This window comes from Peromyscus leucopus, chromosome 5, assembly GCF_004664715.2.
Source record: "Peromyscus leucopus breed LL Stock chromosome 5, UCI_PerLeu_2.1, whole genome shotgun sequence".
Classification (NCBI taxonomy): Eukaryota; Metazoa; Chordata; class Mammalia; order Rodentia; family Cricetidae; genus Peromyscus; species Peromyscus leucopus.
In genome coordinates, this window is record NC_051067.1 from 113,795,824 (window position 1) to 113,809,223 (window position 13,400).

A 13,400-nucleotide genomic window follows, 5' to 3' on the forward strand; every position below is an offset into this window, starting at 1 on the left:
TTCTGGGAGTTGGGGGAGAGGGGGCAGGCTGCCTGATACACACCCCTCCAAGGAGAAAGCAGAAGCAGAGAGGAGGACAGGAACCGTGTCCTCAGTGAGCAGTTCCCAGGGTGTGGGGGTTTTCCTGGGGAACCTAAGGAGGGACAGTAGCATGCTCGTGAAGAACTCGGGGCAAAGGTAGAATCCCCTTCCTTTCCCTGAGAAAGGCGGGTCCCCTGCAGAGTGCATGGGCTGAAGCGGATGAGCCCCAGCTGCGCTCTGCACCTCCCGGCTCTGTAGGCTCCATTGCTCTGGAAATGGAGGACTCACTAAATAGAGACCTGTGAACTCAGTGTCCACTGCAGAGTGCTTGTCTGAGCTCTTTTCACTGCTGGTTCTCCCCTGCTGGCCACCTTACCCCACTTCTAGGGGACTCTGAGGGCTCCAGGCCATACTCAGCCCTCCGTCCTCAGCACACTGTCACAGTAGCGGCAGGCCAGCATTTCAACTCCCTCCCACACATGCATATGTATCTCCAGTGTGAGTGTTCCATTTCCTCCCAGGGTGCCTTGTTTAACTGCTAACCCCTCTCCTAGTCTACTGTCCCTACCCTACCTGTGCTTTCTGAGGCCTGTGCTGGCATCCTGTCTCTCTGTCTCTCTGTCTCTGTCTCTCTCTCTCTCTCTCTCTCCCTCCCCCCCTCTTCCTCTCCCTCCCCCTCCCCCCCTCCCTCTCTCATTCTCTCTCTTTCTGGCAAACAAAACCTAAGTCCCAGACAAACCAATAGCCCATTTCCACTTCGTCTCACATCCAAAGGTTTGGGGGGAATTTCTTTTCTTCTCTTTCTCTCTTTTGTTCTGTTTTCTTTTGCTAGGTTTATTTTATTTATTCCAAGTAAATGCCCAGACCAGCTGACGGTGTCAGGCAAATCAGGGACATTTGCTCTTTTTACCTTCACCTCAAACTCTGATGACAAGGGGAGAAGACAGAGCAAGGGTGAGAGTGAGGCAGGGGATTGGACCCTGGCTTCAGGATGCAGGTCCAAATTGCCGGCATGATGTTTGGCTTCCGGGGGCCTGCCTGGACTGAACCAGACACCCTGGCCGACCAGCCTGCCCTCGGGGACACGCTGCGCTGCTGCCACCACCGTGAGATGCAGCAGCAGTTCCCGGCCGGATGGAGCGCGACTGACTTCTTCCGACCCACACAGGGACGGACAGCCCTGGGCCTGGGAGGAGGCTCCTCGGACACTGGACAGAGCTGAGCTTGGGACACCAGAGGGACAGGGCACCCCTTCTGCACTGACTTCCAGAACATGGTCCTCCCTCCTCCCTGAGGACACCCAACTGATTGAGAGCGAGTCTGAGAGAAGAATGAATTGACCTCTATTCTCCCCCTCACCTTCAACCCAGGAGGGAAAGGGCATTTTCTTTTTCACCTTTGAAAGGCGTTGTGGGTCTGTCTTTAAAGTGTTTACAACAACAAAAAAATTATATAAAAAAAGTCTAGTGTCGACTGGTGTTTTCCCTCGTGATGTTTACAGATTGCTGTTTGCTGCCCAGCTGAAACCCACTCAGTGACAGAACCAGGCCTAGCCATGTCTTCCCGCTACACTCTGACAGCGGGCGGGCGGGCGGGCAGGCACACGGGCACTTCCTTTGCCCAGTGCCCCAGTTGGCTCTCTGTATCACCAACCTTTCTACTTTGGGGGGTTCGTTTTTTGTTTTCCTGTTTTCCTGTCCCATCTTTCTGGCTTGGTTTTGCACTTTTCTCCCTTAGTACCCTGATACCTTGATTTCCTTGCCAAAAACGAAAAAGGAAGGCGCAGAAGAGCCCATCGAGGACACTTCCCCCCCTCCATTCCCATGTCTTCCCTGCCTTTCTCCTGGATCTGGTCCAATCAGAGGATTTAACAATCACAAATACACTGAAAAAAATGCCTGGACAGTTTTCTTAGGCCCTTGTGGTTTGGTTGGGTTTTGTTTTTTTCTGAGAAAACTTAGACTAACTAAAGGAACATGTACTGCTACCCCTGTTTTCAGGCACACTGAGAACATTTTAGCCATTGATGTTCACACGTGGCATCAGCCCATGCAGGATAGGTTTCTGTATTTATATATTAAAATACAAAAAAACAAAAAAAAACTCACAAAATGTTTTAAAAATGTTCAAAGCTCGGGAGAAAAGCTTTTCTTCATCAGTCAAGGTGTTTTGATATGGTATTAAAATAATGTCTAATAAAAGATGCACCGTGTGATCTTATTTTAATGAAGTGCTGTTACACAGTCAGGAAGTGGAGGGCAAAGGCCAGTTCCCTCTGTCCGCCTCCCCAGCCCAGCGCTCCTTTAGTTCCTGTAGTGGCTCGGCCACGCCTGGGCAGAGGCTAGGCAATGGTGACTCAGGTGTGTCTCTCAAGTTTATGAATTCTTAAGCATCATGGAGTAATTGTCAGTCTGCTGTCATTGCTGGTTGTGATGGAATGTTTCTGGGAAGATATTCAGGGGCAAAGATCTTGCGGTCGTCAGGTGCTGCAAGGATGTGGGCACCTCCAGGTCCCAGCCCAGCCCCGTCTCTCACACAGCCTCTGTTCCCGTCCTGCATTCTGCTTGCCTGATGCTCCATCACAGCTCAGTGCTGACTCATGGGCCTGCTTCACTGAGGCCCAGAAAGAGGCCCTGGTTTGGAGCTGTGCCAACTCACAGTCCCTGAACCAGAACCAGTCACTTGGTCTCATAAAAGTTGGCAAATTGCAGGCTGGGCAGGAAACTCAGGGCAGCGGGGCGGCAGTGCATGCCTGCCCCATCTCCTAGCCAGGCTCCAGGAGTTGCATTTCAGAGCCTCCTGCCAAGCCAGCTAAGGAAAGCTCTGGAGGGAGATGGCTGCATATCTCTGCCATGACCGTTTCCAGGCCTGCCCCTTGTACTGCTGCCTTGGGGCCCAGTCCCAACAGGCCCTCAAGTTTGGACTGTGCTACCATTCTTGCTCTGAGGTCACCTTTCCTCAGATGCTTCCTGAAGCAACTACTCTGTGCACGGACATTTGTTGGAGGCCAGTGGACACGTGTGAGCCGAGGCAGGCAGGCAAGCTGAGAGAACTGAGTGCTTTAGAGCCCGAGTGTTGAGACCTCGGGACCTGAACTGGGAGCACTTAATACCAGGAACTGGAATGTTGTCTGTACTGGGGCACTGATTTCCTGGGAGACCGGTGAGGAAACAACTCCATCCGACCTTGACTCCTTGCATGTGAAGTGGGGACAGTCATGAAGCTCTGTCGAGTGAGGGTCAGGGGTCGGCCCCAAAGGCCTGGCACACGCCTAGCAGGCTTCCCCGTTGCTTTGTCACTGCAAAGGGCACTGTTCTATTCCCAGCACCTCCAGCTTCTGCCTGGCAACTGTGTCTCCCTGTTCTATATATAATCCTACCAGCAGAGCTGGCGGGGCCGGGCCCAGCCCCGAAAGACATCTCCTCGCCTGACCCCTGGGCCTGGAGACAGGCTTTGTGTGCCCACCTTGGCTGTGTGAGCCCGGCCGCTTTGGCAGCGCTGTGGCTGAGTCTGGCGGTTGAGTTGGTTGGGCCAACGCTGGGCCCCACACCGGGTGCTATTCTCGGCTCTCCAGGCGGTGCTCATCTCATCCCCAGTGACTTCCGCCCCCGCCCGGCACACCAAAGCCCTCTGTCGGCTGTCATGTCCTCCGAATTTGGACCCAGATTGCCGGTGCCTGGTGTGAGGGTGGAATAGGCTTGTCTGGGCTTCCCAGGTGGCACTTGGGTCTGTCACCTGCCATCCAGACAGCTCTCTAGAATCCTATGTTGCTCCTGCTCTGCCTTTCTGAGAGGGAAGAAGCTCTAGAAGAGCCAAGGGATGGGTTCTTCCCCTTTGCGCTTAGAGCTCAGAAAGTCTGAGCACTCCAGGAGCCCCCTTTGAAAACCCCGTCTTCTAGCCATTTAATAGTATTGACGCTCATAGGAGAATGTCCTTCTTAGGAGATAGATGCTGAATTACATAGTGGAGTGGTTTCAAGAAATGTATACTCTAACCCCATGTGGCTCCCCCAAAAAATACACAAAGCAAATAAGGCAAAATGTCCATTGTTGAATCTTCAACGACTGATATTTCAGTGACTAGTGTACTTGTTCTTTCAACTTTTCTGTATGTTTCGAAGTTTCTTTAATAAAAGAAATTGTGGGGAAATGGCTGTTTATTGAGTTCCTACTAGTCGCCTGTTATCGGAGGGTGTGTGGGAGCCCTGCCCAGCAGAACTCAATTGGAGGGATTGTGGGAGGGGCAAGCATCTGTCTGGGGGAGAGTTCACTAAAACTCTTTCCCTGGTGATTGAGTGATGTTTGGGTTTTTACATCCTGAAATGGTTTGGGAGAGAACCATGAGACAGACATCACAGAGAAGGGGTCCTCAGAACTGAATTTGGACTGACAAAGTAAAGTAACCGTGGCGGCCTCTGCCCGGGAGCATGGTGGGAGAAGTGGTTAGGAGCCAGGGGTACAAGAGGCTGCTGCTTCCTCTGCCCGTGGTGGCTCCTTCCCATTTTCTTTGTTTTGTTTTTGTTTTTTTTCAACCCAAAAACCTCTAAGTAGGAGAGATGGTGCTCTACAGTTGGCTGGGACCCACAAGGGGTAAAAAGGTCTAGAAACTGGCCACCTGGCCCTGGAAGGTGGGTGGCCCAAGGCTGGGAACTGCAGATACCAGTACAAGAGACTGCAGCTGTCCCTAAAATGCTGCTTTGGATTTGTGGTGTCACGCGCCCTCTTGTGGACTTTTGGGGAACAACTGCCACGTACCTCCAGACAAGCACTCTGGCCAAGGAATCTCAAAACTGTCAGGTCCCAAAGTGGGTAAGACCCTGACTTTGAAGGTAAAAGTTAGTGGATACTGCATTATACCATGGAGAGGGGTGGTACACAGGGTTATCTCATCTCCATTTCTAATGGCCTATGTAGCAGCAGCTTGAAGAGAGTGTTCCAGCCCAATCCTGATGGGGAAGCTGTCATAAGTGACCTCCACCACAGGTAGGTCTTCTGCCTCAAGTATGCAAAAGCAGAGAGGTTGGGCCTGGCTTTCTTCCAAAGCCTGAACTCCATCCACCTCCGTCCATAGCTGCAAATAGAGTTCATATTCATGGGTGGTGGGGGACAAGGAGAAAGCCTAACGATGTGGAGTGGAAGGCTCCTTCCCGGTGCAGAAAAGGGGTGTGCCTATCCCTATGTATAGGATGAATCGCAATGATGCTGGACACCAGCAGGAGAGGCCTCCACAGAGGGATCTGATCCTAGTCTTGGAGTAGACCCACACCATCTCTGCCAGCCAGGAAGAAACTCCACTGGGAAATACCCTGGGTTTTCTACTGGAGCAAAAAGCTAAGGACATCAAGGAAAGTCTTTCTCTCTCTCTCTGTAAGTCCATCTTCTTCACCCTCACCTTGAGCCCCAGCTACAGAGAGATACCTGGTACGCAGAGATAGCATCAATCATTCTGTCGTGCAAAGTCAGTGGCATGAAGGGAAGGTCCAGGACAGGGGCTCTGCATTCTGGGGACTGGGGGCCAAGTGTTTGAAGTTCCTCATAGCACTTTGCCTGGGTTCATGAGACCTCGGGGATCCAGTGTGTCTTTGAGCTGCCGCATAGTCTCCACACCCACGGAGCCCACTTCTTCTTGCAGCAGCTGCCGCTTGCCCATCCCGATGCCATGCTCTCCGGTGCATGTCCCGTGGAGAGCCAGGGCACGCCTAGGAGGTCAATTGAAGGAATTCCTCAGCGGCTCATCTCTGCCTCTGCCCTCCCCAACCCCCACCTTTCCCTGGCTCAGTCCTTACCTGCCCAGGTTTTCTGCAAAGGCCTTGACCTTTCTCTGCTCTTCCGCATCATCTGGGTTGACCAGCATGATGCAGTGGAAATTACCATCACCCACATGCCCAACAATGGCTCCTGGGAACCCAGAGAACAAAGCTGATCATCTCTGGCCTCTTTGCCCAGGCCATGGCCAATCCCAATGCCTCCCAGACAGCAAATACATAGAACAGAACCTGTGAGTTGTGAGGCCTTAAGCTCCTCCTTGGCCTCTACCAGGATCTCTGGCAACCGGGAGATTGGCACACACACGTCCGTAGAATAGGCCTGAATCAGAAGGCAAGCTTGTGTGGTTCTCCCTATCACCCATTACCTACCCAAAGGTAAGGGATCACTGTGGCTCAGGCTTAGGACCAGTCCAGGGGATCTTGATGCCATAGAATGAAACATCTGTCCTCTAGCCCACTAGCCTTGGTGTGTTCATTAGCCCAGGTCTCCACTACTCCCCTAGATCCAAGCCTGGACCACATGCAGGTTCCTAGTACCCCACACTACTGAGCTGCATAATCTGCCCAGAGCCCAGCCTTCCCTTCTGAGTAGACTACTGCCTTCCTTTCCATTTTCCTCCCAGGAGGCCTTTCCTTCGTGTTTAAAATTCCTCAGCGTTCAACACTGCACCTGGAGCTAGCTCACATGAAGAATTCCCAGGTTTTGGACCTAGAATTGTTCTCCCTCTAGACTGGTCGGAGTGCAGGGTTCAAGTGCGAGGTGCGATGGTCTATAGTCCTGGTCTTCACGCCTACTCAGCCAGCCCTTGGTGAGCCTCAGCCTCCTCCATGCAGTCAAGTAGTGGGGTGAGGAAAGGCATGATGTATGGGCTGAACTGCAGATCCCACCTCCCACCCCCAGCCCCCAGCTCACCTTCCGTCCAGGAGACAGGGCCAAGGCTGCGTACCAAGCATTGTGCCTCGCCGCCCACAGCTCGCTGCGCTTCTCAGCTTCCTTGGCCCAGGAGAAGTGAGAGCCCCCATTATCCTGAGTGATTGCCTCTGTAGTAGGAGCAGAAAGGCTGGTCCTTAGTCCTGTACCAGCACAGCCCAAGCCCTACCCTCCCTCTCCCCCCGCCCCCCCAAACACACCTGTGCGCTGCAGCTGTTCGGCTAATGCCTGCTGGGAACCATGGAACTCCAGGAAAAGGGTGGGTGCCACAGGGCAGTCCAGTTTGCTGTACCTGTTGCAGGCATCCATCATGACGTCATCCAGGAACTCTGGGACCAGGGAGAGGGCTGGTTAGGTGACGCCTTGGCGTTCTGTGCGGGCCTTTTCTGTAGAACCCACGCCCGACTGACCCAGTCGCTGCTAGCTCACCAATGCGGGCCACAGGCACTGCAGACTGGAGGATCTGAACTGTGCTGTCCACTGCAGCTTGAACACTGGGAAATGCACAGGTGGCTGCCACTGTGGCCTCAGGTGCAGGGTGCAGGCGCAGGGTGGCGGATGTAATAATGCCCAGAGTCCCCTCGGAACCCACAAAGAGTCCTGTGAGATTGTAGCCAGCCGAACTCTTCCTGGGCGCAGGGACACATAAGGTAGGTGAGTGCCCAAGACGTGGGTGATTTCTGTCTAGAAGCCTAAAGCTAGAAGACGGGCGTGATCTCCCACAGCCCATCGTTATCACGGTGTTTGGGATTTAATGGTCCAGATAGGTCTTGCACCGGGGAGTCACTCACTGGGCCTCCAGACAGAGTTCCAGGGCCTTCACGAGTATCCCTCACCCATCCAGGAGGCCCTGCCGCAAGGTCAGGCAGTGCTCACCTATAATGGCGACCGCGGCCTGCAGTATGAAGCAGCCTGCCGTCCGGCAGCACCACTTCCAGGTTGATGACGTTGTGGCGCATGGTCCCATAGCGCACAGCATTGGTGCCCGAGGCGCCAGTGGCCGCCATGCCACACAGAGAAGCATCGGCACCTGGGTCTAAAGGATAAAGTGCTGGAGAGGGCAACTTGGGGAACTTTCCCTGTGGGAAAGATGTGGTCCTCTGAAATCCCCCAGACAGCCCCTCAAAGCCCTCCGGACCCTGAGGTTAGTCCCAGGCCTACCAACAGGAAACCAAAGGCCACTGTCTCGCAGGTGGGTATTGAGGGCTTTTCGGGTGACGCCAGGCTCCACCACCACAGAGAAATCTTCTGTATTCAGCTCCATGATTCGGTCCATATGGGTCAGGTTGATGCACACGCCACCCTGGTAGCAGGGATGCCGAGAAGGCTGCCCAACCTAGGTCTCTCTAGGTCAGGAGCAGCCCCTGGAACCCCCTTCTGTGGCTGAGGCCCCTGGCAGTCATACCAGAGCCCTAGGATGACAGGTGGAGATAGCCATAAATGTGCTTTGTGTAATGGGACTGGACCCAGGACACCCCACTTATACCTGCACAGCACAGACTCCCCCTTCAACACCAGTGCCGGTGCCAAATGGGATGATGGGAACACCTTGGTTGTAGCACAGGGCTGCCAGTCGGCTGACCTGGTCCACATTCTGAGGCCACACCACAGCATCAGGAGGTTGACACCTGGAAGCAGGCAGGCCTCAGAAGTTTGGAAAGGTGTGGCATCCCCTCGCCCTCTCATTTCCAGGAACCTGGAGTTTTCCAAGGACCTGAGGACAGGGCCTCAGCAGATCGGGACAGAGAACATCTCTCTAAGGAGAATGCCACCGCATTCCAAACAGGTGGCAAGAGACAAAGACAGCCCAGGACCCTGGTCGCAGCAGCAGCTCCTGATACCTGTGCATCGACTCATCATGCCCGTGATGCTCTCTGACGGCAGGAGCAGTGGACACATGGGGGCTCCCTACAACTGCCTTCAGAGCCTCCACAAAGTCCTGGCTGAGTCCACCCTGCAGGGAAGAAACGGTGCAAGGGTCATAGGAACGATAACGGGAGCCACAGCCCTGCCCTGTGGCAGGAGGCAAGAATGGGAGCTAGTCGGAGTGCAAGATGATGTCACAGAGCCTCGAGAACTTCACACCAGGCTCCCCGCCCTCCAGGACCCCGTCCACACATAGACATATACCTGTGACCCCCTGGAGCAGTAGCCCCTCCAGGGAGACAGCCTCCGGGTGGCCGCCCGAAGGAGCGTGGCCATAGTCAGACCGCAGCTAAGGTGAGAGTACTAGGAAGGGGAGGAGGCAGTGCCAGCCAGCCTCTCGCTGAGCCCAATGGCCGCACGGGGTGGAGCCTGCTTAATTAAGGTGGAGCTAGCTTAAGGTGGCCCGTGCAGATCTGGAAAAAAAAACAACAACAACAAAAACCAGGACAGCAGCCGCTTTGGTGCCTTAAAAGTCCACCACTTCCTCTAGCCCTTCAAACGCAAACTCCTTGTGTGGAGGCTTTAAAAGTCCCGCTGACTCCTCAGACTTCTCCATCCACACTTCCAGCCTCCTCTTTGACCTCTAGGCTCTCTCTTGTTTCCCTTTTCATTCCAGAGCTCAGGCCGGGCTCATGACCTTGGCACATACACTGTACCCTGAGGTATAATGTGCCTGTGTCTGAAACAGGTATCACAAACAGGGATCAAGGTCCGAAGGCATTCAGTTAATATCAGACAACTGAGGATATGAGCCATTTCTCCATGTCTCTTGGCTTTGGTTACTTTAGAAGGGCTGGCATAGTGATTTTGTTTTTTGTTTTGTTTTGTTTTTCTAGACAGGGTTTCTCTGTCCTTGATCTCGCTCTGTAGACCAGGTGATTCCATTTTTTTGTAGGCTTTGACAGTCTTGCTACAAAGTCCAGGCTGGCCTTAAAGTCACAATCTTTCTACCTCAGGCTCCCAAGTGCTAGGGTTACAGGCAAGCACTTACATGTCCAATGTGACTTCATTTCAATTTTGACCTTTCTCCCATCCCTGAACAGTGTTTCCCTGAAGACATCACTGATTTTCTGATGGTTTGATCTCAACACAAGGATGAGATCTGTTCTGTTTGGTCTGACCGGATCCATGTTTTTGGGCAAAGGGAGCAAGGTGGCAGGTGTTGTGATTTGAATGACCCCATAGGCTCATGTATTTAAATACTTCATCCCCAGTTGGTGGAACTATTTGAGAAGAATTAGAAGGTGTGGCCTTTTTTGAGGAGGTGTGTCACACATTCCCAGTTAGTTCTCTCTACTTCTCCTTGCCTCGTGCTTGTGGATGAGATGTAAGCTCTCTGCTGCTGCACCAGTGACAAGGCTGCCTGGCGACTGCCACGCTCCCTGCCATTATGGTCTTAGCCTCAGAACTATAAACCCCCAATAAACTCGTTCTTCTATGAATTGCCTTGGTTGTGGCATCTCATCACAGCAATAGAAAAGTAACTAAGACAGATGCCAAGGAGTTAATGCCAATAAAAGCCTTGATGGTCAACTTCAAACAACTGATGGGTATGGAAGGAGTGCCTCTTAGGTCAGGCATGCCTGGAACCCACCCTGTGGTTTGTCCTGTGGTAAGATCTTGGAATTTCAAAAATTGAGCTCAGGTGAAATTTGGTGGCTTGCACCTTTAATCCCAGCACTCAGGAAGCAGAGGCAGGAGGGTCTCTGTGAGTTCAAGGCCAGTCTGGTCTACATAGTGAGTTCCTGGACAGTCAGGTCTATGGAGAGAGAGAGAGAGAGAGAGAGAGAGAGAGAGAGAGAGAGAGAGAGAGAGAGAGAGAGAGAGTGTTTCAGGCAAGCCAGGGTTACATAATGAGATCATGTCTTAAAAAAAGAGGTGGTGGGTGATGAGGGTATGGGGAAATAGCAGTTTTTTTAAAAATGCAGTCAACAAGAGCTGAAAATTAAGTACTTATTTAAACATGTACTCCATAGGTGACCAATGTCTGATGCTTTTTTTAAATGTTAAGAAGCACTGCTCAGCTGGGCGGTGGTGGCACACACCTTTAATCCCAGCATGTGGGAGGCGGAGGCAGGTGGATCTCTATGAGTTCGAGGCCAGCCTGGGCTACAGAGTGAGTTCCAGCACAGCCAGGACTACACAGATAAACCCTGTCTGGAAAAAAAAAAAGAAAGAAAAAGAAATGCGAGATGAAGGGGCAGGAGGTTTAAAACTCAGTGATTTTCAGTAAGTCTAGAAACAGATTAAGTTTTGACTCACATACCTTAAAACCATCATGAGGGAGCAGAGCATGGTGGCACACACCTTTGATACCAGCACTCCAGAGGCAGAGGCAGGCAGATGTTTGAGTTCAAGATCAGCCTGGTCTACAGAGTGGGTTCCAGGACAGCCAGGGCTACACAGAGAAACCTGGTCTCGAGAAAAACAAAAACAAACATCATGAGCATGCAAAAAGCTGATAAAAATTCCCCCGGGGGCACCAAGACAGTAAAAAACAACCTTCCGTATGGTTACCCAAGTCACAGTGAAGAGCTCCCCAACACTCTCATTGCTCGTCTCAAGTGGTTGAACAGAACCCCAATTAACTCAATAGAACCCACCCCCCCAAATTTCCCAATGGACAAGGCCTGTCATACAATGGTACAATCTCCCAAATGGTTCAACAGAACTCAAACAGTCCAGGGTTCTACAAGACAAAGCCAGTCACCAAATAGCAGTTACCAAAATGGTTCAAAACGAACCTAACTAGTTCGAAAGAGTCCCAAACCAAAAGGAAGGCAAAGCCTGGGGCTCACTGGCGGGGGAGAAACTCACTAAGGGTCAATTTTTTTAAAATCCAAAACAAGTCCAATACTCATATCTCTGCTTTATTCAACAGAAGCAAAAAGCAGCCGGGCGGTGGTGGCGCGCGCCTTTAATCCTGGCACTCTCGAGGCAGAGGCAGGCGGATCTCTGTGAGTTCAAGGCCAGCCTGGGCTACAGAGCTTGGCCAGGACAACCAGTGCTACATAGAGAAATCCTGTCTTGAAAAAACAAAAACACACAAACAAACAAAATAGAAGTAAGAAGCAACTAATGTCCCCTGAAATGGGAAGATAAGGAAAAGTCCCTGGAATAAAGTGACTCCAGCAGCTGTGTGGTAGCCTTTGATCTTTCTTATTTATCTGAGGTTGTTATAAGTGGCCAACACACACACACACACACACACACACACACACACACACACACACACACACACACAAAGTCTATCTTCCTGGTTATGTGACTTAGAGTTGTCAGGGCCAGCACCTGAACTCTGGCATCGCCTAGCCACCCATTCCCAAGTGGCCACTTAAGCAAACAAATGATACTGAAAAAGCAGAGTGAGACTTATAAAATGTGACCACATTAGGAAGAGGAACCAGGAGGTCCAATGACTCACCCACTTCCAGGACATCTTTGGGGTCCTAACATGAGGTTTAACTTTAAGTAGAGGGTAAGAGGTATAAATAAGCTAATCATTCCTAGTTGAGGTATGGTCCCACCATCACCATTGTCTCAGTTCCAGTCTCTCCTCAAGGGGCTCTGACAAGTTGTCAGTGTTGTATGACAAGCTGGGAGACAAGCTCTTCCTCTGGTTGGCACCAAAATCCCAGCCTTTTGCTCTATTCAACTTGAGGTCCATTGTCTCAATAGCCCGGTAGCCTAAGGGAAGAACACAGTGTCTGTTTATAATATCTTCATTCCTGTAAGGATGGTTACACAAATATGTCACTTTTAAATAATTAATTTCAGTCTTATGATCCCTAAAGGCTCCTGTTCATCTCATAATGCAAAGTTCATTTAGGCCATCTTTAAAGTTCCCAAAGTCTTAACAGTTCTAAAATTGTTCAAAAGTCCCAACATCTTCTCTGAAGTCAAAGCAATCTCTTGCTGTGAATCCATGTAAAATAAAACAAGCTACATACTTCCAATAAATAACGGCATGGAATAAACATTTCCAGTCCAGAATGAAAGGATGGAATGATAGCAAGGAAATGTTTGCTAAAGCAAGATCACAACCCAGCAGGACAAACACCAAACCTTGCAATTCCATATCTGGCATCTGGGACTCAAGACGGAACCATCTGGACTCTTAACAGCCTTGGACAGCTCTGCCCATCTAGCTCTACTGCCTGAAGTACATCTTCCCTCTGTCTTGGACAGGCTCCACTCCTGAGCCTGCAGATTTTCTCACCAGACATCCCAAGGTCCTGGCATCTCCAACACCCAGGGGCCTCCACTGCAGTGTTAGGCTTCACTGTTCGACCTTTACGGTGGTCTTTCAGGGCCTCCCTACGGAGAATCTGACTCCACCACACAGTGAATGGCTTGGGCAGCTTTCTGGAACTTTGACACAAGCCTCTATGACCCCGTTATTCTTGCATCTTTCTTATCTTCAAAACCAGTACCATATAGAAGACATGGCCAGGTTCTATTTCCAGCTTGAGAGGTGTCTTGTCCCCCGGGAACAGAGTTGTGTCAGCCCGTGTGCCTTCCGGGCTGACCCAGTGAAAACACTTTCCTAGGCAGCCACTTTGGAGCAGAGAATCCCTGTGTAGCATTCTCTGTTTAGGCTCTCCATTTTCACACAACTTGGAGCCTTAGATGGGTGGGACTTGCCCTCGGGGCACCTTCTTACTATCGCAGAGCAAGGGGCTCTCCTCTAATGGCACTAATGTCATCAATTTCAGACGCTTTGTCCTCATCCTCCTTGTTCGTGACTTTGAATTT

General features: G+C 51.4%; 2 protein-coding genes across 3 annotated transcripts in view; one reads left to right on the forward strand and one right to left on the reverse strand.

Annotated features, from left to right (window-relative positions):
- Znrf1 (zinc and ring finger 1) overlaps positions 1–2,241 on the forward strand; it is a 98,851-nt gene extending 96,610 nt beyond the window's left edge. Inside the window, exon 5 of one of the 2 annotated variants that reach the window (XM_028892775.2) lies at positions 854–2,241. The gene's annotated coding sequence lies outside the window, so the exon portion shown is untranslated. The remainder of the gene's footprint in view (positions 1–853) is intronic. The other variant, XM_028892776.2, reaches the window with a different exon arrangement.
- A 1,810-nt stretch (positions 2,242–4,051) lies between these two features.
- Positions 4,052–8,963, reverse strand: Ldhd (lactate dehydrogenase D). Its single transcript, XM_028892774.2, has 11 exons — positions 8,850–8,963; positions 8,561–8,673; positions 8,206–8,347; positions 7,881–8,022; positions 7,596–7,755; positions 7,149–7,348; positions 6,920–7,048; positions 6,702–6,829; positions 6,017–6,107; positions 5,807–5,918; positions 4,052–5,719 (listed from the first exon to the last, which is right to left on the reverse strand). Exons 1-11 carry the CDS (start codon positions 8,919–8,921, stop codon positions 5,554–5,556), a joined length of 1,455 nt encoding a protein of 484 aa, XP_028748607.1. The 5' UTR covers positions 8,922–8,963; the 3' UTR covers positions 4,052–5,553.
- Positions 8,964–13,400: the final 4,437 nt, after the last annotated feature.